General features: G+C 38.2%; 1 protein-coding gene across 4 annotated transcripts in view; it reads right to left on the reverse strand.

Annotated features, from left to right (window-relative positions):
• Nucleotides 1-24,295, reverse strand: part of STK38L (serine/threonine kinase 38 like) — a 69,524-nt gene that overhangs the window by 5,739 nt on the left and 39,490 nt on the right. For 3 of the 4 annotated variants that reach the window (XM_037020345.2, XM_037020342.2, XM_037020347.2), the window contains 8 exons: nucleotides 19,462-19,606; nucleotides 15,797-15,848; nucleotides 7,140-7,262; nucleotides 6,829-6,912; nucleotides 4,506-4,629; nucleotides 2,107-2,261; nucleotides 1,648-1,750; nucleotides 1,418-1,479 (listed from right to left, as the gene is read on the reverse strand). In XM_037020345.2, the coding sequence (XP_036876240.1) occupies nucleotides 1,418-1,479; nucleotides 1,648-1,750; nucleotides 2,107-2,261; nucleotides 4,506-4,629; nucleotides 6,829-6,912; nucleotides 7,140-7,262; nucleotides 15,797-15,848; nucleotides 19,462-19,595 (837 nt within the window). In that variant the 5' untranslated portion in view covers nucleotides 19,596-19,606. Of the gene's footprint in view, nucleotides 1-1,417; nucleotides 1,480-1,647; nucleotides 1,751-2,106; nucleotides 2,262-4,505; nucleotides 4,630-6,828; nucleotides 6,913-7,139; nucleotides 7,263-15,796; nucleotides 15,849-19,461; nucleotides 19,607-22,680; nucleotides 22,817-24,295 lie in introns of all 4 variants that reach the window. The other variant, XM_037020346.2, reaches the window with a different exon arrangement.

The raw sequence follows: 24,295 nt of genomic DNA on the forward strand, positions 1-24,295 counted from the left end.
GGAAGCAAAGCAGTTCTTTACTCTTAATTCATATAAAATCTTACAAAAATGATTTATTTAAGGCAAAGTTCTCAGCTAAGGGTAGTACTTTAGGGGCCATGTGAAAATGTGTGACAGCAGATTTTGCCACTTCAGTGACGCAGGGGAGGTTATGACCGGCACTTGGCGGCCAGGGAGCACAGTTTCTCAAGGAATTTCCTGCCCAAACAGCAAGACAGCTCCTCCTAGTTCTCCCTTGGGAAACCCCGAAACGAGCAAGTCGTGGTCATGGCCACAAGCGTCTGAGGAATCCCTTGTGAATATTCTGTACATGGCGGGAGGGGCCACAGAACTGCCACCATATTTTTAAGCAATATTCATTTTTCCCTTTAAAAGTAGGAAATATTGCAATTAGTTTCACAACTGTAAAATACGATCTACAAGTAACACACTTAAAAGTAGTAGGAAATTTTTGTCATTAATGCATAACTCAATACACTTTTTAAATATTAAAAAAATATTAAAAACACTGAACATGTTTTACAAGCACAGGAAGCTTGAATTACTTGGGCTAACGACAGAATGAGCTCAATAATGCAAAGGCCATTTCATTTGGTTTGAGAAGGCATCAGCCTCTGCACTACCCTCCAGTCCGTTCACCTTCCTGAGAGAATGCTGGGCTAGTTGGCCCTTCCGCCACTTGGTTGAATTTAACAAATATGTGTAGCGCGTCTGTACATGCCAGGCATTACGCAAGAATTTAGGAAAACAAAGTCAAAGGCATATTCCTAACCTTGAGAATGTTCACGGACCTACTCAACAAGACAAAGGGAAAAAGGAAAAGGGATAAGCAGTTCTTATTTTTGCTACGTAATAGAGGAGAGACAGTGTGTGGTTAGAAATAGTGTTATTCCACCTTAAAGGAGTAATTAAGTTTATCTGTGGTAAGGACGGCTTTCTAAATTTATTTTATCTATTTTATTGTAACACTGTTCAACATGCCAAATGTCCTTTTTACTTGCCAAGTTCTTAGAAACACACAACCACCTTATTTGCAATGATTGATATTTATTGTATCAGGACAGGCACTGAAAGTGGACAAACGGAAGTCACGAGGCACTCACGCCAATCACGCTCACCTCACTAAGTTTTACTGTAAAGTGCTAATTACTAGTGAACAGATTACTTAAGCATAGGTGTGCTCAATAAGGTACTCTAAAGTTAAATCATAAAGGAAAAATTAGCATTTCACTTTCCAGGCAAACATTAGAGAGAAACTAAGAAAATTGTAACCCCAGAACAAGCTCTGTTATTGTTACAAATAACTAATCATTACTAATCATTGCGAAGCTAAAAATAATTAAGCGAAAGCCAAATGTGATTTTAGGACCGGGAGACCAGGACACAAAACTCTTTCTCAGAAACGTGGCTGACTCACCAGTTGCCTCCTGTTCTTCTTCCACGTTTCTGCTTTCCTCTTGGAGTTCATGTTCTGAAATGCTAATCGCAACAAGACGGAGTGGTGGTCATGAGGGAAGAACTCTCACCAAAAAGCAAGTTCACAACATCCATTCAAAAAGACACTGGCTCAGGGCGTGGGGAGAGGTTCTCAACGGCACTGAGTCACACCGGCTATACTACTTTAACCTGAACAACCATCACACTTACAGAAGTCACTGGGTGGGTTGTGGGTAAGGTTTCTGTAGAATTCAGTCCTGTGAGCTTTCTTTAATCCCGTACATAAACCAAAATCAGATAACTTTACATGACCCTAAAAAAAACAAAACTGGTAAAATCAATAATTGTATTAACTTTATAACAGAAGGCTTATTATAAACTCTTCTTTTAAATACAATTATTATAAAAACACTTAGAATTCACATAGGTGAAATGTAAAATTAGAAATATTTGGTGATGATGATTTTAAAAAGAAGAAAATGGAAGATAAAAAGACAAGCCATATTCCCTTGATATCATTTCACTCAGGTCCTCTCCGTCTGCAGCATTCTATGAAATAAAGTAGTTTAGCAATAATATAAATTGCAGTTGCCCATTTCCAGACGAAGTCAGCTCTATCACTCAATAAAATAACCAGCAACCGAGTAATTCACCAGTTTATTCACATGCCTTGGCATCCAATAAAAGGTTGTCTGGTTTAATATCCCGATGGATGAAACCCAACTGGTGGATGGCATCTATTGCCAGAACAGTCTCTGAAATGTAGAACTGCGTTTCCTCTTCTGTTAAGGTATCTTTCTTCATTAGCAAAGTCATCATATCACCTGAATAAAGGAAAATAAGTAACATGTATTAGAAATGCCTCAAAAGGAGAACACCTTGTAAGAACTTTCTTTGTATCTATACATGGTATGCCTGATTTTTGTATTTTATAAGTCACTCAGTATACCCCTACCCATCTATCTCTAAGGCCAAATAAAAAAAATGTGTCATTGCATAAGCAAAAGTGTCATGACATTTAAAGGTTTTGAGGTATAAAGGGTGTGTGAAATCAGATGAGAGAAGAGATGATAATGATGAAATATCTACCTTGCAAAATCGGAATAGGCTAAGGAAAATATGTCAAATTTTTTGTAAATGAATCAGTATAAGCACATCTGGAAACAGGATATGATATATTCTTTCAGATTCAGTTTCAAAAACACTCAGAGCTCTATGGGCCAGCAAAACAGGACATCATCCCACTCAGTCATCGCTAGGCATTCTTTTGTTTTCAAAGATTTTTTATTTAAAAGAGGGCAAGAGTAAACCTTGGTGAATTTACAACTTGGAAATGACAACTGTTAGTATTTTTCAAGTCTTTGAAAAACAACAGCAGGTAGAAGTATTCTCTGTCCTCCAGTCCCATCCTAGTCCCCTTTCCCTGGTGGCTGAGTAACCATTACCACAGATTTGGTTTGGTGTGTATCCTTCCAGATTATTTTAAAAATTTATTTTCATACATATGTATTAATCTATGAACTTAGTCTTTTATGTGTTGTTTTAAAAATTACATAGATGGTATCAGTTGTACCTAGTAGCAGCTTGCTTTGTTACTTTACTCTCTTTCTGTGCTCTTACTGTTGAAATGATGTACTTCCTGACTTTTAACTGCTGTCACATATTTCACCACATAATCATGCCACACTTTATACATCCGTGCTTCCACTGATGGACATTTATCTCAAATCCAGCGCTCACTGGGACGAGAACACTCGGTGGGTGTCCTTTTACCAGCCTCTTGCACACGTATAGGGAAGAACCTCTAGGGAACACCACTGGTTGTGGGACTGCTGGACTGTAGGGCACATTCGTTTCAATGTAAGGTATTTACCAATTGCTCCTTGTAAGAGTTAGAGATTAACTTACACATACGAGAAGCCAGTTTTCTCCACACTCTCATCAGACTTTTTTTTTTTTTTTGAGAGGGCATCTCTCATATTTATTGATCAAATGGTTGTTAACAACAATAAAACTCTGTATAGGGAGGTCAATGCTCAATGCACAATCATTAATCCATCTCAAGCCTAGTTCTCTTCAGTCTCCAATCTTCTGAAGCATAACGAACAAGTTCTTACATGGTGAACGAATTCTTACATAGTGAATAAGTTCTTACATGGTGAACAGTACAAGGGCAGTCATCACAGAAACTTTCGGTTTTGATCACGCATTATGAATTATAAACAATCAGGTCAAATATGAATATTCGTTTGATTTTTCTACTTGATTTATATGTGGATCCCACATTTCTCCCTTTATTATTATTATTATTTTTATTTTCAATAAACTGCTGAAGTGGTAGGTAGATGCAAGATAAAGGTAGAAAACATAGTTTAGTGTTGTAAGAGAGCAATTGTAGATGATCAGGTGTGTGCCTGTAGACTATGTGCTAATCCGAGCTAGACAAGGGCAATAAAACATCCATGGATGCAGAAACTTTCTCTCAACACAGGGGGGGGTGAGGTTCTAAGCTTCACCACTGTTGTTCCCCAATTTCTCACCTGATGGCCCCCCTGTGACTGTGCCTGTCTTAGGTTGTTCCTCCCTTGAGGAATCTTACCCGTCTCTCTCTCTCAGACTTTTAATGTTTTTACGATCAGGTGAGTGTGAATGGGTATCTCACTATTGTTTTAATTTGCATTTCCCTGAATACGGGCAAAGTGACATCTTCCTAAATATTTATTTATAGACTAGCCAGAGTTTTTCTTCTCTGTACAGTCTATCATTTGCCCATTGGGTTCTTTATCTTTTTCTTTAGTGCCTTACTGTTCTTTACCCTAGATTTATGATACTCTAATTATATACAGTAAAACCAGAATGGCAGTATTTAAACTGTGCCAACTTTATCAGTCTTTCTAAATAATCTGACATGTGGTCAAAGGCAGCATGACTATGGAGGAACTACTGGAAAACCATGGCTCACTTCGTGAAGCCCAGGCGCTAGGCGTAGAGAAATGAACCTCGGCAACAAAAGCAGAATGACATTTAGAGACGTGCGGCTCAGTCTCTGCTCTCGTGTTTGCTTTTACCTCCAGGGAGAAATTCCATGATTAGATAAAGGTTCCTCTTATCTTGAAAACTGTAAAACATCTTCACCACCCAGGCACCATCTGCTTCTACCAAAATATCTCTTTCTGCTCGGATATGGGCCACCTAGATGAACGTATTTTGAAAAAATGATTGTAACACATTACACATGTTTCAAGCTTACCTCTTGCAACTGTCCATCCAGTTGCTCAAGGAGGAACTACCGGACCCTATCTGCCCAGTTGTCTGACCTCTTCCTCACCTGCATGACCTCTTCCTCCAGGACACCTCAGCCACCCGCGGTAATCTTCTTGCCCTTCTACTGAACCCCTTATCTACAATCTCAACTTGAAGGAACTCTGTTTCTGATACCCACTTTCATCCTTACAGGCCTCTTATTCTTGTACTTACCTTCATTCTATGGGCCCCACCACTTTTCTGTTATTCTCCTTATAACCTTGTTTCTCTCCCTACCCAGCATAGACTCCAATATGGTCACTCTTCCCAGAATCCTTTACTCCCTTGGTCTCTCCCTTCACTTCTCGCCCCCCAGCCTAGGGGGCCTCACAGAAAATCCTGTGGGCTCTTCCATTAACACGCCAACTTAATCTGTTTGACTTTTCTTCAGCTTTACTGTCGTAACCTAGTATAAGCCACTGTCACATCCTGGCTGGAACTGCTACACAGTCTCGTAACTGGCCTCCCTGCTTCAACTCTTATTTCTCCTATCAGCAAGCAAAGGGATTAATGCATCTTTGTAAAACATCAATCAGACGTGTCACTCCCCTGAATAAACAAAATAGTGTCTTCCCACTGCATTTAGACTAAAACCCAAACTCTCTATCTTGGCCTTCAAAACACTACATCTGGTCCCTGCTTCTCTCTCCCACTTCATCTCTAACCACTCTTTCCCTCACTTGATTCTAGTCAAAATGCCTCTTTCTCTTCTTCGGACAGGCCATTATTCTTGCCTTAGGGCCTCTGCATTTGCCACCTGGATCTTTATTCTACGAGACCTTTGTATGTCATTCTTTCTCATTATTCAGGGTCACATCAAATACTCCCTTCTCAGAGAAATGTTCCCTGATCTAATTCTTCTTCCTAAACCCGTATCACCTGCATCACTTTTTTCTTTTGTAAAAATGTTCTTCATAGTACTTATCAATCATGTCTCTGTGAAATAGCTGTCTGCCCATTTTCCTTACTACTATAAAAGAACAAGGAGCAGGTCTGTCCTGTTAGGCACTGTATTCCCAGAGCCTAGAGCAGTATTTGGTACATCACAGGCACCCAATACATACTTGCTGAATGAATAAAGTAGAATTAAATGCAAGAAGGCAGTGAAAATTCAAGTGGGCCATACTTAAATAAAAATCAATATTCTATTGCTATATAAGCTTCAGGTGGGGACTAAAAGACTGAAATAAAGCATTAGGTACAAAAAGGTGCCATCTCCCTCCACACCCCCATTGTTGAGTCCTTCACTAGCATTTTCAGTTCAGGGTTTCAGAGAGTGTCTACATAGACTGGAAACACAGGTGAATGCATAAAATAACACTACTGATGCGTTTAGATTTATGGCCACTCCATGAACTGCATTAAATCACAGGAAACATGGAGAGAGACCGGGAATATGAAATTGGATGATTATAGAATTTGGAAGTACATAAAATCAGCAAATTCTCAGGAGACTGTTCTTAGTTGATATGTGATAGGTATTCAAGGTGCTGAGAACTGTCCTTTATTGCATTGAAGTCAGAAAAGAAGGTATTTTGCTTTGGACTGAATGTTTGTGGCCCCCACCCACCAAATTCCTATGGTGATGTCTTAGCCCCCAGTGCGACTGGATTTGCAGTGGGACCTCTAAGGAAGTGGTTGGGGTCACATGACATTATAGGTTGGGGGCAGGGGCTAATGTCCTTATAAGAAGAGACCCAGGGAGCTCACACACTCACCGCACACCGAGGAAAGGCTATGTGAGGACTTAGCGAGAAGGCGGCCATCGCAAGCCAGAAGACAGCCCTCCTTAGAAACCAAAGCCCGCCAGAACCTTGATCTTGGACTTCCAGCCTCCAGAACTCTAAGAAAATTAATTTCTGTCATTTAAGCCTCCCAAGTTCTGCGGTATTTTGTTATGGCAGCCTGGGAAGACTACCACATATTTAGATAATACATTTGGAAGAAACTAACTATTAAGAATTGAGAAATGAAATCGGCTATCAAAAAATTAGCTATCAAAGAAAGTTCTTTTTAAAAATTCCCATATTAACAGTCTAACACCAAGCAAGAGCGTGTTCTTTTGGTGACATGCTCAAGAACTCGTACCTGCTCTTTTTCAAGCATATCAGCTTTTCTCAGTATCTTCATTGCATAGATATGGCCTGTATCTTTCTTCTGGACCAGCCGCACCTAGAACGTAAAAATGTAAAAACTGATCATATAAATGTTAAAAAGTCACTACTATTATTTAGGAGCAAAAGATATGTTCCTTTAAAGAAAGCAGTGTGGCAATTTGCCATTGCTGGTATTTTAGCAATTGTATTAAAATTAAACTACTGATAGTTTAATAACAACAGATGTTTTAAACCATCTTAAGATATATTTTCAACAATACTGACTTTAAAAAAGACGCACACCTCTCCAAATGCTCCTCTTCCTATAACTTTCAGAGACTCAAAGTCATCCAGGCCAAGTCTGGTCCTCTTGAGACGTAAGAACTCTGTTTCCTTGCGAGCATGCTGAGATCGGCGTAATTTTTTCTATTAAAAAAAGACAGTTTCAAAGGATGACCTCAAAATCAGATTGTTTCAAAAGAAGCCTATAGTATTAAAAATGAAATACATAAAAATGGGGGTAAAGAATCTTAAATATTACTAGTGTAATTACTGTTTAATATTTGTTGCAATTTCATATTTCCAGGAAGTTGTGTGGTAACTACAGCTTACTTGCCAAAGTTGACTATTTATTAAACACGTTAAGAACAAAACAATCCAAAGAAAACATTAAAAAATGTTTAACAATTGATAAATCTTTATTCTTGAGGTGGACTGCATTAAATATTTCATTTTAAGTACTTCATCATATTCTTTCATCTATATGCCTACTTAAAAAATGAAAATTTAACCTTAGGAAATGCTAACAGTATTCTGATACTGATTTTTACTGTCAAGAAATCTACTTTGCTTTAATTCCCTAATTTCCAAGACTGCTCTGTTACAACCACTGAGACTTATGACATCAAAATAACACAGCTTTGGTGTTCCATAGAGATACAGTTATGGTAGGATTTATTCTTGGTCAAATTTTAATGAACTGCTTTAGACTTGGAACACAACTTCCTGAAAATATACAACTGCAACAAAAATAATGATATGAATTCATTAAAATATTCAAGTCACTGTAATTTCATAATTTTTTCTCCAAAGATCACAAAAATAACTATGATTGATAAGAAACACTGTGAAATACCTGAAGGTTACATTTGGAATGGGCATTGATTTCATTGTTCTAAACCTCATTTTTCCCCTCACCAAACAAATTCCTGTTTTTTGACATAGCTCCTAGTAGAGGTAACAGAGAGTGGGAAATAAAATAGGTGAAAAAATTAAATCCCTGTTCATCCTCAACTGAATCCTACCAAACTTTCAGTGGTTCAGTTCTGAGAAGAGACGAGTCAAATGGCCTTAACAGCTCAGAAACACCGCTCCTAAATGCACCTCCAGGTATGACCACCAAGCAGTCTCCTCCTACCCTGTGACACCTGTTTTCAAAAAGGAAAGGTGAACTGTGGACTAGAAATGTGTGAATATGTATCATCAATGCAATGGAATTCTGATACTTCCAACAAAGTTAATATAAGAGGATCCAATTATGAAAGTCTTCAACCTAAACATCTTCAAACAGTTAAATGAGGTTATCCACTCTGGCACATCAATGGTGGGAACAGTGCAAACTACTTTCTTTGTTGTTCAAAAATTCCTTTTGAATAAGAATTTAAAAAATTGAATTACTAGTAAAACTCAAAAAATAGCCCTTCAATTTTTAGCCAAGCCACATGGTGGCACTATAGTGCTGTCTTTGGAAGCAGTAAAGCCCTTTTTAAAATTACATAAACGAACAGATGAAAGAATTTTGAGAGGCGTTCTGGATTTCTGACATGGATTACGATAACAGACTACAGTTGGGTGTGGTTTCAGAAACCTGTCTAATCTGAAAGGAAAACAGGACATCATTACAGTTCCATAAATTATGTTCAAAATCAAAAGATGGAGGAGAGGCAACTAAAGAAAATTATGTTCATTAATATCTGATTGACTGTGTAATGCAGCCAGTGAACAATGCTTATGTGGTCTGGGGACAGGTAGTGGCCAAAAGGGAGAATCGCAAGCATATGGAATATACAATCTTAGAGAAACGGGAAATCGCCTGTAACACTGTTAACATTACTTTTGAAAAACCTGTGACATTAGTCTTAAAAGCCCATGTTATAGAACAGAGGTACCTGAAGCAAGAAAACCCATTTAAAAAAAGAAATGTGGTTATGTCCGCTCACGACTTATGTACATCAAGTCACCCAGAAAAACAGAGAACACTCTAGTGCTGACCATTCCTTCTTCCCCAAAGGCGACAAGAAAAATCTGAATGGGCTTAACATTTTGTGGCTCACTTTTACAGTTTAAATTTGCCTATTTTGGTTTTCCATTAGAGTAAATAATATTCCCTGTTTGGTGGGATTTTCTTAAGAGAGATGAAGCCAGAAATGTATCATTTTCTTCCTTCTTCCATTCCTTTTTAAATTGGAACTCCTCCAACCCTCAGTCTGGAGGTGCTCCGTTTCTGCGTGAAAGTGCGCAGAGGTTCTGAGGTGTGGAGGGCCCAGCTGACACCTTCATCTCAAGCTTTTCATGGCTACAGTACAGGCGTCAGCTTTTCCAAGTAACTTACACAAAGTATTTCACAAGTAGTTTTATACTACAAAGAGTTAAGGGTGAAAGCTAGTTTCCATTAAAAATGATATTTGTATTTTTACAAAACAATTCTCCTTTGAAAAATCCACCCCTCATAAAGATAGTTTCAACAAACGTATTTTATATTGAGAGGATATATCTATTCCATAGAATTTTGACACAATGTAGGATCTTGCCTAGGGCCTAACAATAAGCATTTGTGGAACTAAAATAACTTTACAGAAAAATTTTAGAAGTTTCATAAGTAGTTATTCTATTATTAGTATTATAATACCACTGACTATTTTTAGCGGTAAAATCATGAAACATTTCCTGTAAGTTATTTAGATGAATTAAAGAAACCAGCTCTAAATGTAGCGGTACTTCCTGGTGTAGACCAGAGGTTGCAAACCAGATGCTACAGACTGTATTCAACCTACGGATGCACTTGGTTTGGCCTCCACATTTAAATTATTTGCTGCTATCTCAAAAAGCAGGGCATTTTATATCCAACTCCAGATTTCCGGCTTCTCTTGAAAAACAGGAACTTGGCCATACAGGGCAACTGGCTGCCCCTGTTCGATGGGCGGCAGCTCTCTGACTTGTCACGGTCTCCACACGGTGCCGGTCACTGGATGACGTGTGTGCCTGGGCTGTGCCTTCGTGTTCTTTCAGTAAAGTGAAAAGTGGTATGTCTTCATCAGCAAATAAATTTTATCAGCAAATATTTTAGAAATAGCAAAAAAAAGAATCTGTTTCTTCATGGAAGTGAAAAAAATATTCATGTGAGTTGAATGTGCACACAAAGTATGTTGGATCGAAAGAATATGTCATGAAACCCATCTGGCCAGCTTCTCTCACTCCTGTCACCTGGCGTGACCCTTGGGCATCTGTTTTTTTAATCTCTCCTCCAGATTTCAGATGAAGATCTCATGCTTAAGATTTCTACTTCAATATAATGATGTATAATGTACATCAATAAAGTTACAAGATTCTTAAGAAATTTATTAATACTAATGATAAATGAAGATGTGCTCAGCTTTATTTTTTCTATGTAGATTATAATACATATCTAAATCCTTATCTTTCTCACTTAAAACTTAAAGAACATATAAATGAAATGAGTTTTAAAAATATTTATTATAACAGTGTTACAGAAAAAACTGGAGAGTTTTCTAGATTGAGTCAACTGATTAATAAAGTGGCCATCTTTGGTATAAATCATAAGTATTTTGTTATTTGATTTAAACTCTGCAAATATAAAAATAGAGGTACAGTCCTAGGAAAGGTACAAGGAAGATTAGATAATGATTTGATTTCAAATCATCATTTGGAAGACTACTTTTTTTTTTAATGGCAAATTTTTTTAAAATTTTGTTATCCTTAATATAAAATCACATGGTCAACATTGTGGTTACTAGATTTCCCTCCACATACCCCTTTACAGTCACTGTCCATCAGTGTAGTAAGAAGCTATAGTCACCACTGTCTTCTCTGTGCTATACTACCTTCCCCGTGCACCCCCACCTACGTTATGTGTGGTTATCATAATGCCCCTTATTCCCCTTCCCCCTCCTTTCCCACCTACCCTTCCCAGTCCCTTTCCCTTTGGTAACTGTTAGTCCATTCTTGGGTTCTGTGAGGCTGCTGCTATTTTGTTCCTTCAGTTTTTGCTTTGTTCTTATACTCCACAGATGAGTGAAATCATTTGGTACTTGTCTTTCTCTGCCTGGCTTATTTCACTGAGCATAATACCCTCTAGCTCCATCCATGTTGTTGCAAATGGTGGGATTTGTTTTCTTCTTATGGCTGAATAATATTCCATTGTGTATATGTGCCATGTCTTCTTTATCCATTCATCTACTGATGGACACTTAGGTTGCTTCTATATCTTGGCTCTTGTAAACAGTGCTGCGATAAACATAGGGGTGCATCTGTCTTTTTAAAACTGGGATCCTACATTCTTAGGGTAAATTCCTAGGAGTGGAATTCCTGGATCAAATAGTATTTCTAATTTTAGTTTTTTGAGGAACCTCCATACTGCTTTCCACAATGGTTGAACTATTTTACATTCTCACCAGCAGTGTAGGAGGGTTCCCCTTTCTCCACATCCCTGACAGCATTTGTTGTTCCTTGTCTTTTCTATGTTGGCCATCCTAACTGGTGTGAGGTGATATCTCATTGCGGTTTTAATTTGCATTTCCCTGATAATTAGTGATGTGGAGCATCTTTCCATGTGCCTGTTGGCCATCTGAATTTCTTCTTTAGAGAAGTGTCTGTTCATATCCTCCGCCTATTTTGTAATAGGGTTATTTGCTTTTTGGGTGTTGAGGTGTGTGAGTTCTTTATATATTTTGGATGTTAACCCCCTGTTGGATGTCATTTACAAATATATTCTCCCATACCATAGGATGCCTTTTTGTTCTGTTGATGGTGTCTTTTGCTGTACAGAAGCTTGTTAGCATGATGTAGTCCCATTTGTTCATTTTTTATTTTGTTTCCCTTGCCCAAGGAGATGCGTTCAGGAAAAAGTTGCTCATGTTTATATTCAAGAGACTTTTGCCTATATTTTCTTCTAAGAGTTTTATGGTTTCATGACTTACATTCAGGTCTTTGATCCATTTTGAGTTTAATTTTGTGTATGGGGTTAGACAGTGATCCAGTTTTATTCTCTTGCATGTCGCTGTCCAGTTTTGCCAACACCAGTTGTTGAAGAGGCTGTCATTTCCCCGTTGTAAATCCATGGCTCCTTTATCATATATTAATTGACCATATATGCTTGGGCTTATATCTGGGCTCTCTAGTCTGTTCCATTGGTCTATGGATCTATTCTTGTGCCAGTACCAAATTGTCATGATTACTGTGGCTTTGTAGTAGAGCTTGAAGTGGGGGAGCACAATACCCCCTGCTTTATTCTTCCTTCTCAGGATTGCTTTGACTATTTGGGGTCTTTTTGGTTCCATCTAAACTTTAGAACTATTTGCTCTAGTTCATTGAAGAATACTGTTGGTATTTTGATAGGATTGCACTGTATCTGCAGATTGTTTTGGGCAGGATGGCCATTTTGACAATATTAATTCTTCCTATCCATGAGCATGGGATTGTGTTTCCATTTATTGGTACCTTCTTTAATTACTCATGAGTGTCTTATAGTTTACATAGTATAGGTCTTTCACTTCCTTGGTTAGGTTTATTCCTAGGTATTTTATTCTTTTTGATGCAATTGAATGGAATTGTTTTCCTGATTTCTCTTTCTGCTAGCTCATCTTTAGTGTATAGGAAAGCCGCAGATTTCTGTGTATTCATTTTGTATCCTGCAACTTTGCTGAATTCAGATATTAGATCTAATAGTTTTGGAGTGGATTCTTTTAGGGTTTTTTATGTACAATAACATGTCATCTGTAAACAGGGACAGTTTGCCTTCTTCCTTACCAATCTGGATGTCTTTTATTTCTTTGTGTTGTCTGATTGCCAGGGCTAGGACCTCCAGTACTATGTTGAATAAAAGTGGGGAGAGTGGTCATCCTTGTCTTGTTCCTGATCTTAGAGGAAAAGCTTCAGCTTCTCACTGTCAAGTATGATGTTGGCTGTGGGTTTGTCCTATATGGCCTTTATTTTGTTGAGGTACTTGCCCTCTATACCCATTTTGTTCAGAGTTTTTATCATGAATGGATGTTGAATTTTGTCAAATGCTTTTTCAGCATCTATGGAGATGATCATGTAGTTTCTGTCCTTCTTTTTGTTGATATGGTGGATGATGTTGATGGATTTTCAAATGTTCTACTATCCTTGCATCCCTGGAATAAATCCTACTTGATTATGATGGATGATCTTTTTGATGTATTTTTGAATTTGGTTTGCTGATATTTTGCTGAGTATTTTTGCATCTAAGTTCTTTTTTTGTGGTGTCTGCCTGGTTTTGGTATTAGAGTGATGCTGGCTTGTAGAATGGGTTTGGGAGTATTCCCTCCTCTTCTACTTTTTGGAAAACTTTAAGGAGAATGGGTATTAGGTCTTCACTAAATGTTTGATAAAATTCAGCAGTGAAACCATCTGGTCCAGGGGTTTTGTTCTTAGGTAGTTTTTTGATTACCAATTCAATTTCCTTGCTGGTAATTGGTCTATTCAGATTTTCTGCTTCCTTCTGGGTCAGCCTTGGAAGGTTGTATTTTTCTAGAAAGTTGTCCATTTATTCTAGGTTATCCAGTTTGTTAGCATATAATTTTTCATAGTATTCTCTCATAATTCTTTGTATTTTTGTGGTCCCAGTAGTGATTTTTCCTTTCTCATTTCTGATTCTGTTTATGTGTGTAGACTCTTTTTTTTTTCTTGGTAACTCTGGCTAGGGGTTTATCTATTGTGTTTATTTTCTCAAAGTACCAGCTCCTGCTTTCATCGATTCTTTCTATTGTTTTATTCTTCTCAATTTTATTTATTTCTGCTCTAATCTGTATTATGTCCCTCCTTCTACTGACTCTGGGCCTCACTTGTTCTTCATTTTCTAGTTTCGTTAATTGTGAGTTTAGACTGTTCATATGGGATTGTTCTTCTTTCCTGAAGTAGGCCTGTATTGCAATATACTTCCCTCTTAGCACGGCCTTTGCTTTGTCACACAGATTTTACAGTGTTGAACTGTTGTTGTCATTTGTCTCCATATATTGCTTGATCTCTATTTTTATTTGGTCATTGATCCATTAATTGTTTAGCAGCATGTTACTAAACCTCCATGTGTTTGTGTTTCTTTGTGTAATTTATTTATAATTTCATACCTTTGTGGTCTGAGAAGCTGGTTGGTACAATTTCAATCTTTTTGGAAGACTACTTTTTAAATACAGAAATTGTTTCCTTATCACTGAAAACTATTAAGGTAATTTTCTAGGTCGTGTCTCCCTGTTGCCTAAGTAAACTGTTCAAGCCTAGTTTTCAATTATGTGCTGTCAATTCACTTTGCTATTTCCTTCACTGAACCCTTTATAGTTCCCTATTGTGTGTATATATTCATTATTATGTACATACTTCTTAACTGTAATGTAAATTTTACCTATTCTTTAAAGATTCAAATAAATAATTGTTACCTTTTCCATGAAATCTTTTCTGATCTCCTGAATTGGGGGGAAAAACTCTATCTTCAAAGTTTACCACATTCTATCATGTGTACATACTTTTACACACACACATGTAATCTCTCCTTCTAAACTATAAACTCCTTGAAGAAAAGATCCATTGTTCATGTATTTGCCGAGTATTTATTCTAGCCTTCTGCCAGCTCTGGAGATGTGATGCTGATTAAGACATTATGGAGTTTCTACTCTGGGAAGATGATATTTTAAAGTTACACAGGGACAGGAATAATGCTAATGTACAATAAAGTTGGAGAACCTCAAGTGATTGGGAAACATTTCCGAGTGGAAGCAATGCCTATGGTGAAACGTAAAACTTCCTCTAGAATAATGGAAGTCGGGCAGGAATAGGGGAGTTCCAAGCACAGCAACAGCTTGTGAAAAGGTCCAGAGGCAAGATAATGTAAATGAAAGTAATTCAATATTGTTGGTCAGCATGGGGCGGGGGGGGGAGGGGTGAGAAGAGATGAGGCCAGAGAAAAAGAAGCAGAGGCCAAATTGTAAAGGGTCTTGTACTCCAACGTTAATGAGTTTGCCCTTATCCTGAGAGTGCTCAAAAGAGTGACATGACCAAACCTGTTTTTAGACATATAACTCTGATTGGCATGTGCAGAAAAATTGGAGGAAGGAGTGGGGCCTAGCCTGGAGGAGGAAAGACCAGCTGTGGGCAGTTATTCTTCAGGTGAAATATACAGTAGTTTAAACAGGCTGGTGGCACTGCACTAGAGAGCCGGAGAGTTCTAAGAAATATTTAGGAAAAACTTGTGAGAAGGTTTGGCATTTGACTGTTTCATCTTGGAGCCCTCTTATCTTGTTCCACACACCCACAATCCTGTAGATACTGTTCACTGAAAAAAAAGCTGCCTCTTTTTAAAGATATCCATCATAGTAACAAAGTAAGAAACCCGTATTTAACAATGAGATGAACATTATCTAGGTTATAAAGTCATCTGATAGGAATAAATGCAAAAGTCACTGGGATTGCCTTTGTACAGCAATCATTTTTCCCCTAGCTTTGTTGAAATATAATTGACATACAACACTGTATCAATTTAAGGTATACAAGTGACGGTCTGATATACACACATTGTGAAATGATTACAGTAAGGTTAACATATCCATTGCCTCACATTACCACTATTTTTTGTAGTGAGAACATGTAAGGTCCACTCTTAGCAACTTTCAAGTACATAACACAGTACTGTTAACTGATCACACTCACATTACCTCTTCATCCGCTAATCCTTCTTCTTCCATGGCCACTTCTAATTTCTTCTGCCTTTTCAAAGAAAAATATTTTAAACTTTAAATACATTCCTAACTATTCCCATTTAAGAATTGTACATTTATTCATGTTTACCACTTTGGTTTGCTGTGCTAAAAAAAAAATCTTTCAAGTTGATTCAAAATAATCATTAAGAATAATATTCTTCCTCAAAATATAAACCCAACCCAGATTTAGCTTTCTCATACTGGCCAGATAAAAAATTTACTTCTAAAGCCACCCAGTGAATTGTTAGCCAAAGTGACTAATGTTCTAATAAGAAAACTCTCTGTTATCTAATGTCAGACAACCAAAATCATAAACATTTATCAATGTGTATGTTAGAAGTATATAAAGCTAACTTACAGGGACTAAAAGTATAATTTTTAAGGTGGATGTCCCTGTTTGAATCCTGATTTCAACATTTAAATATAGCATGAGCTTGTCTAAGCCCTTCAGCTAAAGTCTAAAATTGATTTCCAAACTAATCAAGGAAAGATGTTCAATGCAACTCAGTGTATTGTATCCTATCATAATTGTTTGAAAATCAGAAAGTCATATACTTATATAAAAAATACTCCATGAACTACCAGGACATTTGCTTTTCTAGGGATAGCCAAATTCATTACTTTAAATTTATTACTTTAAATAGCACCCTTGAAGCTAGTTAAGCTAATAAGCATTGCAGGAGTGGGGAGGAGGGTGGTAGGGCCAGGACAGAGGAAATAACTAGTAACTAAAGATGGTTGATACAGATTTCCAAGTGCGTATTAAGTGCTGTATTGCTATTGTATTGGTTTTTCCTAAAGATAAACCTGAGACATCTCTTCCTAATTAGTTTTGGAGTGTGTCAGAGAAAGACTAACTTCCCAGGGTTTAACCCACATGGGTATAAAGGTTGACTGAAACCATCATACAGTATGTCCAAAGGTAAGTTCTTTCCAAACCCATTATTAGGATCACTTCTCTTCACTTCTTACTGAAAACTGATAGCAAAGCACCGAGATTATTCATAAATCAGCACCCCAATGGAAAAGATGAGACCTAAGACTTTTCTGCACCCACTTCCTGTGCACTTGTAATAGGCACCTCTGTGCACGTCACACTGATGGTCTTTTCTTCACCACTTTTACCACTAAGCCCAGCCTTTGGAGTGTAATGAGCCCCTAATATCTATCAGCTCTGCACTTTGGGCCACTGCAGAGCTGCTTCTTGAATGAGTCTGAATTTCCTCCTTCGCAGGAAGAATCCCAAGTGTAAGCGGACCGTTAATCTGGGACAGAGTAGCAGCCCCTTTATTCCTGTCAGATCTCCAGCGCCCCCTTCCGTCAGTCCTTGCCAAGACCGACACTTCCTGAACTCATCCTCCGTCCTGGGGAGGGAGGCAGTAACCTCCATCCATTTCTGCTATATTTAAATGGGAAGGCCTATGATTTCTCTTGTACCTATTTTAAAAAACAGCTCTCCTCCAAAAATGGCCTGACATTTTGTTTTGATTCGTACTTTCTTTGGCTTATGTGTTTATCCAACTAGTGACACCTTGAAGTATAGGCTTTTAGAAAACATGAGCTGGTTTAATATAACTTCCATGGCACTGCCAAGCTGAGACGGTTTTTGTTTTTGTTTTGTTTTTAAATAACAGCAGATACTTTTATTCTTATTTTCCTGTTTGGAAATAGAGGGCAAAACTGGATTACCTTAACGTTTCACCAAGAGAAGACAATGAACCTTTAAAATTCCAATGAATAATTTAAAAAATATATACATATTTCTCATATATATATATATATATATATTTCATTAAATTTATATAGATATATATGACTTTCATTAAGTTTACAATTAGTATAATTACTTATATTTTTGGATTTATTTCTAATTTACTATGTGGTTTCTATTTGTACCTACTTTTTGGTATTTCAGTTTTTCTTTTCCCCTTGCCTTCCTTTGAACTGATTTTTCCCCTCATTCCATTTTTTCCTTCCTTCTTTTATTCTTTTAATGGCTACCTTAGAAATTACAACATGTAAACTTAATTTGTCAAAATCTGGAATTAATCAGTCTTTATATCCCCTTCTCTTATGTTGTATTGCTACCCTTAAAGAAACAAAGACCTCTAAGAACACTTTAATTCTACTTACTTCCCTCCTGACTGATAGTCTACTGTTGGAAAACATTTTAATTCTATTTTTTTAAATGCATAAAACATTATCATCATTATTATTATTATTATTATTATTATTATTATTGCGGTTGCTTTTACTCAGTCAATTTTAGTTGAGCTCCACCCACACATTTCCACTTAGATCTTCCATTTGTGATCACTTTCTGTGTGCTCAAATGAACTTTCTGGAATTTCTGCTGATAGCAAACTTTCAGTTTAACTTGCCTTTGCTCCATTCTCTTCCGTCTCTTCCTTTAGGAACTTTGGTTATAGATACGTTAGCTCTTCTCACCATTCCTCATGTTTTCGTAACTCTCCTTCATTTCTCTTACTCTCTCTAGGATGATGTCTGAATAATTAAGTTTATTTTCTAGTTCCAATCTCTCTTCAGCTATGTCCAATCTGCAGTTAGACCTGTCCAGAATTAGGTTCAAACCTGATTCTTCTTCTCAAGTCCTATTTCACTAAGGTGCACCACTGTTTGCCCAGACACGAAATTTCAGGGCCAGTATTAACTTAATTCTCTCACACTGTACATTTGGCCAATTACCGCATTTTGCCAATCTTTCTTATCCATTAGGTCTTCTTTACTGGTGTTGTCACAGTAATTCAAGCCTAATTCAAGCCTCCTTTCCATTTGCTGGACGCCATCACTAGCCTTTCCTGTCTCCAACCCCCGTCCCACAGTCCATTCTATACATCACAAATGAAGTAGTCTTCTAGAGACACTCCTGCAATCCCTTAATTCTTCTGCTCAGAAACCTTCAAGGCTGTCTGCTCCCATGGGAATGGCTGTGTTAACAGAACACCCAAGGCCCCCAGGAAATGCGGAAATCCAGCCTGAGCTGAAGTGGACATTGCCTGACCTCACACACGGGAATTCTTCCGTCTCTGACATGCTTCCCCCTGATCTTTTACCGCTTTCTTCTCCCTTTTATGCGTGCAGAAGTAGTCCTCTTCCTCTGGGGCTCTGTTGAAACCACTCCCATTTATGAAGCCCTTCCAACTGCCTTCATTTTCTCCCTTCTTTGCCCTTAGTATACTTTTCACTCTTTCATATAATATTTACGTGCATTGTCTCCCTTACTATAAGTTTCTTGAAGGCAAAATAACATGTCATTCATGTTTTTATTCTTCCATTCCCACTTGTACACACACACTAGAAATGTTGTGGGATTATAGTCAAAATGTTCATAAAGCATCCTTCTAAAGGAAAGTATAGAGATACTTCATGATTTCATAGTTGGAAAAGTTTTGTTTAAAACATCAACTGACATGTGATATAAGAATGTGGGTGCATGGGACAAGAAACTATTCTACAAAAATTAACTGGGTACACTGGTGGTACCAGAAACTTAAAAACAGCATACATGGACCCATGATATTTAAATTATTAATGTACAATGTATTTGCACTCCACTTGCAGCATTACTGCTTATTTAACTTGACTAGTGTTTACTATACCTGGTTTCTCTCTCTTCATGCTGTAAAATTAGGTTGCTGTAAAAATTCTCCAACGTGAGCTTGGCCACAGTGACTCTTTCCCGGGTATGGTTGCTCATAGGAAAGGTGGCTGCAGTCCCTGCCGTCATTGCCATAGTAACAGAAGCTGAAACAACATATCAACACAAATTACTCTGGAGAAATAAACTTTCTATCCCTGTAACAAACACTGGAAATTATTTCATTTCTAGCAGGCAAAATTCTACCCTAACACATTAGAAGTCTTTCACATTATAAATAATACAATGCTAGTAAATTGAGAGAAAGTTGTACTATTCCCAAAGCAAGAGAAATGAACTCTGTGTGGCAACACACGGTGAAAACAGTAAAGAGGCACCAATGGCTGTCCACACTATAGGAACATATTTATATACAGAAGGTTGTATTCAATAAGCATTCAAAACAAGAAAGGTTCTATTTTGTTGTTTTACTGATTACTAAATAAGATCTGTAAGATTTTGTGAATATTTGTGTCCACAATAAATTTAAGTCCCCTAAGAGATAATGTAGTTTTAGTTAAATAGTAAGTAGCTTCTGCCATGTAAATTCTACAAAACGTGATGTGCTGCATCAAGTATGCACACAAGCATCTTCTAAAGCAATGCTTATGACTATGTTGTAGAAAACTACTTTTAGAAACAAGGTCCTTTAGAAGGAGTCCCTGGCTGCCCTGTTTCATCCTGAATTCTATGTCATTTCAGATAGTACAATAACAAAGTCTAGTATACTTCCACAGGCTATGAGGTCCATTTCACTTTCAAATGACAATTAAATGCCTGTAGGAAGCAGGAAGGAGACACAAATGTATGAACCGAGCCAGGTGATAAAAGGGAAATTCTGTGGCCTTAACATGACAGAGTGTATCTACTTAAAGCCATTCAAGTGCCAGCTTTTAAAAGCCACTGGGCTAGCCTAAGTACTAGGTTGAAGAAGATAACTGGGACAATTAGACAAGATAAGGAAGGTACCAGCATGGCTGCTTCACAGGGGAACAGACTCCGGTGGGTGCCACAGGTGGGCACTGACCCCGTGAGTTCTGCCTGCCACAGCCTACATCTGGGCCAAAAAGCCAGCATGATTCTATCATCTGGATGGGGGTCAAACAGACCCCCCGAGAGAAGATCCAGATTGCCCGAGGGAGAGCCCAACGGTGCATTCTTAGCTAAAAGTATTCCCCAAACCTGACACCTACTCCCCAACACCCTCCTTTTCTTAATTCCATGAAGATACAGACCCTTGTATGTGGACCTGAGCTGGACTAGACTCCAGGGATAATGGAATGAACAACAAAAAAACCTTTCTTGCTCTTCAGCGTCAAGCAAGTAAAGTACAGGTTTAAGGTAAACATTTAACTGGCAAATTCCCAGTCTGACTGTTATCTTAGTGGGTTTATACATCAACATACTCAATGAGCCTCTACCTTAATGTCTAAAATGGAATCTGTTCTTTTAGCATTATAAGCTTGTTCCTTTGCTGACTACTCTAAATTTTTTTATAACGAGAAGCTGATCACTTCACTTGTTAAAATCATCCGTGTGTCTTCACTACCAACAGCAAGTCAAATTAGCTTAGCCTGATAAAGACAACTTACACACACTGAGTGCTGGTATGTATCAGGAATTTGGTGGTGTTTTATTTACCGAGTTCTCCCTTTTCTCTCCCGCGGAGTTGACAGTGGCACTCCCTAGGCATGACTGCATTTCGTCCTCACAGCATCCCTAGAAAGAACTGAGGCTTACAAGAGCCACACCTGCAGTGAGCTGTGGATCAGGAGTTCGCAGTCCAAGTGCTGCCTCCAACCTGCCTTCCCAGCCTGGGCGGCATCCCTTCCTCACCGCTCACTCTTCTCCCAACCCACGTGGTTGGTCTGTCACGCCTCAAGCTCTCGCATGACCTATCCCCGAATCAGTCAGGTCCTGCCCTCTCTTTGCAAGAATCCTACTGATCCTTCAAGGCCTAGTTTGGCTAAACTCTCACTGTGGGGGCTTCTCTAACACTCCCTACCAGAAGAGAACTAACAGTCAGTGTGCGTGCGTGCGTGTTTGCCAGCACGTGTACCCTTAGGTCTCTGGTACTGGTCCCATCATTCCACTTGTCTTTCCCACTAAACTAGGAATGCCACGGAGCAAGTACTTGTCCTGATTCATTTGTGAGTTGTGAGTGTGCACAACAATTACACTGTATCTGATGCACAGTACGAATTAATGATTGAGTCAACCTATCAAATGGTGCTGTGCATTTAGTACTGGCCGTTTAGTAAGAGTTGAAAGATGGGCAACAAGTAAAGTATTCTAAAGGCTGGCTAATAAACAGCTATGGAATAAGAAATTACTGAACCTAGGAGTCAGAAATGTAGAGACAGAATCCAGCCTCTGCAGGTCAATCGTATGGCCTTATTCAAATCACCACAACACGCCGAAGTCACTCTGCTTCCAGACGGGGATTATTGCTCGGCCTAGTTCGCCGGTGTAATCTAAAGCCATCTGAGATAATACACAATGAAGCCACAGTGGCTTATACAAATGTAAGACACTATTTTAGGCACCTAGCTTAATTTTTTTAATGTATTAAATGCTTTAATGAGTATTGTTTTTAAAAAAATAAATATTAAAAATAAATGAAACAAGAGTTATCATGCCAAATGATTCTTAAGCACTAAGCTGACCTCTTGGGATGCTATTTAAGGCAAGGCTGCCAAACCATTTTTGGAAATCTCAGAATCATTGGCTTCATGTTCTGTGTTTCAGAACCAGATGCATCAAAGTCAAAGAAGGAAAGCGGAACAAGAATATGGCATATGGCAGACATCTCAAATCATGTTTGTTGACTGGGATTTGGGGATGGGGCAAGGGCAGGAGGTGGGGTGGGAGGCCCTGGAGGGGATGGACCAGAACTTGAGGAATTGAAATAAATTTAGGAAATCTAGATTACACTAACTTAAACAAGCTTCTTATTGCAACACTTCCCAGCATCATATCAGGCTATCTGCATCCCAAACCCCCAAAAGGGGGGTAGGTATACAATTTGCAGTAGCATTCTAGGGAGCTTCCGTTAGGCATGTAAAATTTAAGTTTATAGATAATTCTCTTCCAACACTAGAAAAAAGTACCTGTTACTTCTTTTCAACAAACATTTAGGGAAAAAAAGACAAGAACTCAGATGCTCCAACAAGAGCAGTACCTTAGAATAGATTTTAGAGTGCTTCGTGATTTGTCCAGAAGATCTGCAGCTGAGAGAGAATTTCAAATTGGTCTGCCCATGCCCAGGAGGAGAAAAGGTCAAGACCCAAGTATAGTTGTCCAAGGCCTGTATTTTCCTTTCAAAAAGTAAATGGTGAAAAACAAAATCTTTTATAATTCCTCTTGAAAAAAGCACAAAGTAGTAACAATAAGTAATGCCCGTAGAAGTCAGAAAAAAAGATGTGTGATGAGTGCAGAGGGCAGCCTGGGAGGGCAGCCGACTGGCTGCCAAGCGGCTGCTAGAACAGGCTGCCCTGCTCCCGCCTGCCGGTGGGCAAGGTCTGGCCTTCAAGTGCCAGTGGCCCAGGGCAGTCAAATTCTGGAAGCCACTTTATCCTAACAAAGTCCACAAGGGACTGATATATAAGACATAATAGCAATTGACTGATTTACCCAATAAACTGAGTAATAAGAAACAGTGCCTCCCCCATCCTTGCAGGCAAGTCAGGTGCAAAGCCTTAATTGGGATCAGAAGGCTGCTTGGTGAGCCTGGCATCAAAACAAGGAGCACTGCTATTCAGTTTAACTGTTTAATGGCATCAGGACCTGGCGGAACCTTTAAAGTAAGTGAATAAAGACTGGTTGATACCTTGCCCAGAGCACCTCTGCCCACTTTAAAGCAGCTGGAGGCGGACGGGACTGAACTCTGCTGCCTGGGCTTTCCCAGAACGAGGCAAACCTGGGGGGCTAGAGGTGCAAAGAAATATCACTGAGCAAAACTTTCGGGGAAGTTTTTGTGAAACATAAAAAATTGTTAGGGAATTCGAAACAATTCTAAATATAAATTGTTTGCATTAACAGTACAGAAATAAATATGAAGTTGGGTAAAAAAAAGGAATAAACAGAAGACAGATTTCTCTCATCATAAGATGTAACCAATTTAACTCCAAAACCCAGAAGTGGATATCAAGTAATGAAAAATAACTTCCAGAAATATATATATAATGTAATCATGATTACTGCTATTTAATCTGAAACTGATAATTTAATCATGACTCTTTCCATTCTAGTTACACATACATGTAAGTTTATGTATAAACTTTATATTTTGCTTAAAAACCAAATCAGAGCAAATCCTGTGTCTATTCATCTTTGTGACTCAAGTATTACAGCACCTGGCAAAGTCCTAAGCACACAGTAGGCATCCTGTAAACGATGGTTAGTAACAACTCAAATCTAGTAGATTTTAAATTACATGTTTCATATACACTAATCTCCTTTGTGTTGAAAACTACAGACTCCTTCAGTGTTATGTCAGTCTTCAGAAACAAATCCTTCTTGAGAGATACAATTGCAGAAAAGCCAAAGAGCCCACCCTTACTCTCCAGTAAGTATCTTTTAGAGATGAGCTTTAAAATTAAGAAAAAATTATTTCCTTCTAACCAGACAAAAATAAGCTTTAAAAATTTCAAATTAACCAGAACTAACAACAGGAGTCACCAAATTATTACAAAGAATGATCTAGATGACTGGCACCTATTATATTGCAAATGTATTCCTCTAAAGAATTTAACACTATTCTTTGTCGTTCATTAAAGCCCTTTCTTTAGCCAGAA

Source organism: Manis javanica, chromosome 15 (genome assembly GCF_040802235.1).
Source record: "Manis javanica isolate MJ-LG chromosome 15, MJ_LKY, whole genome shotgun sequence".
Taxonomy (NCBI): domain Eukaryota; kingdom Metazoa; phylum Chordata; class Mammalia; order Pholidota; family Manidae; genus Manis; species Manis javanica.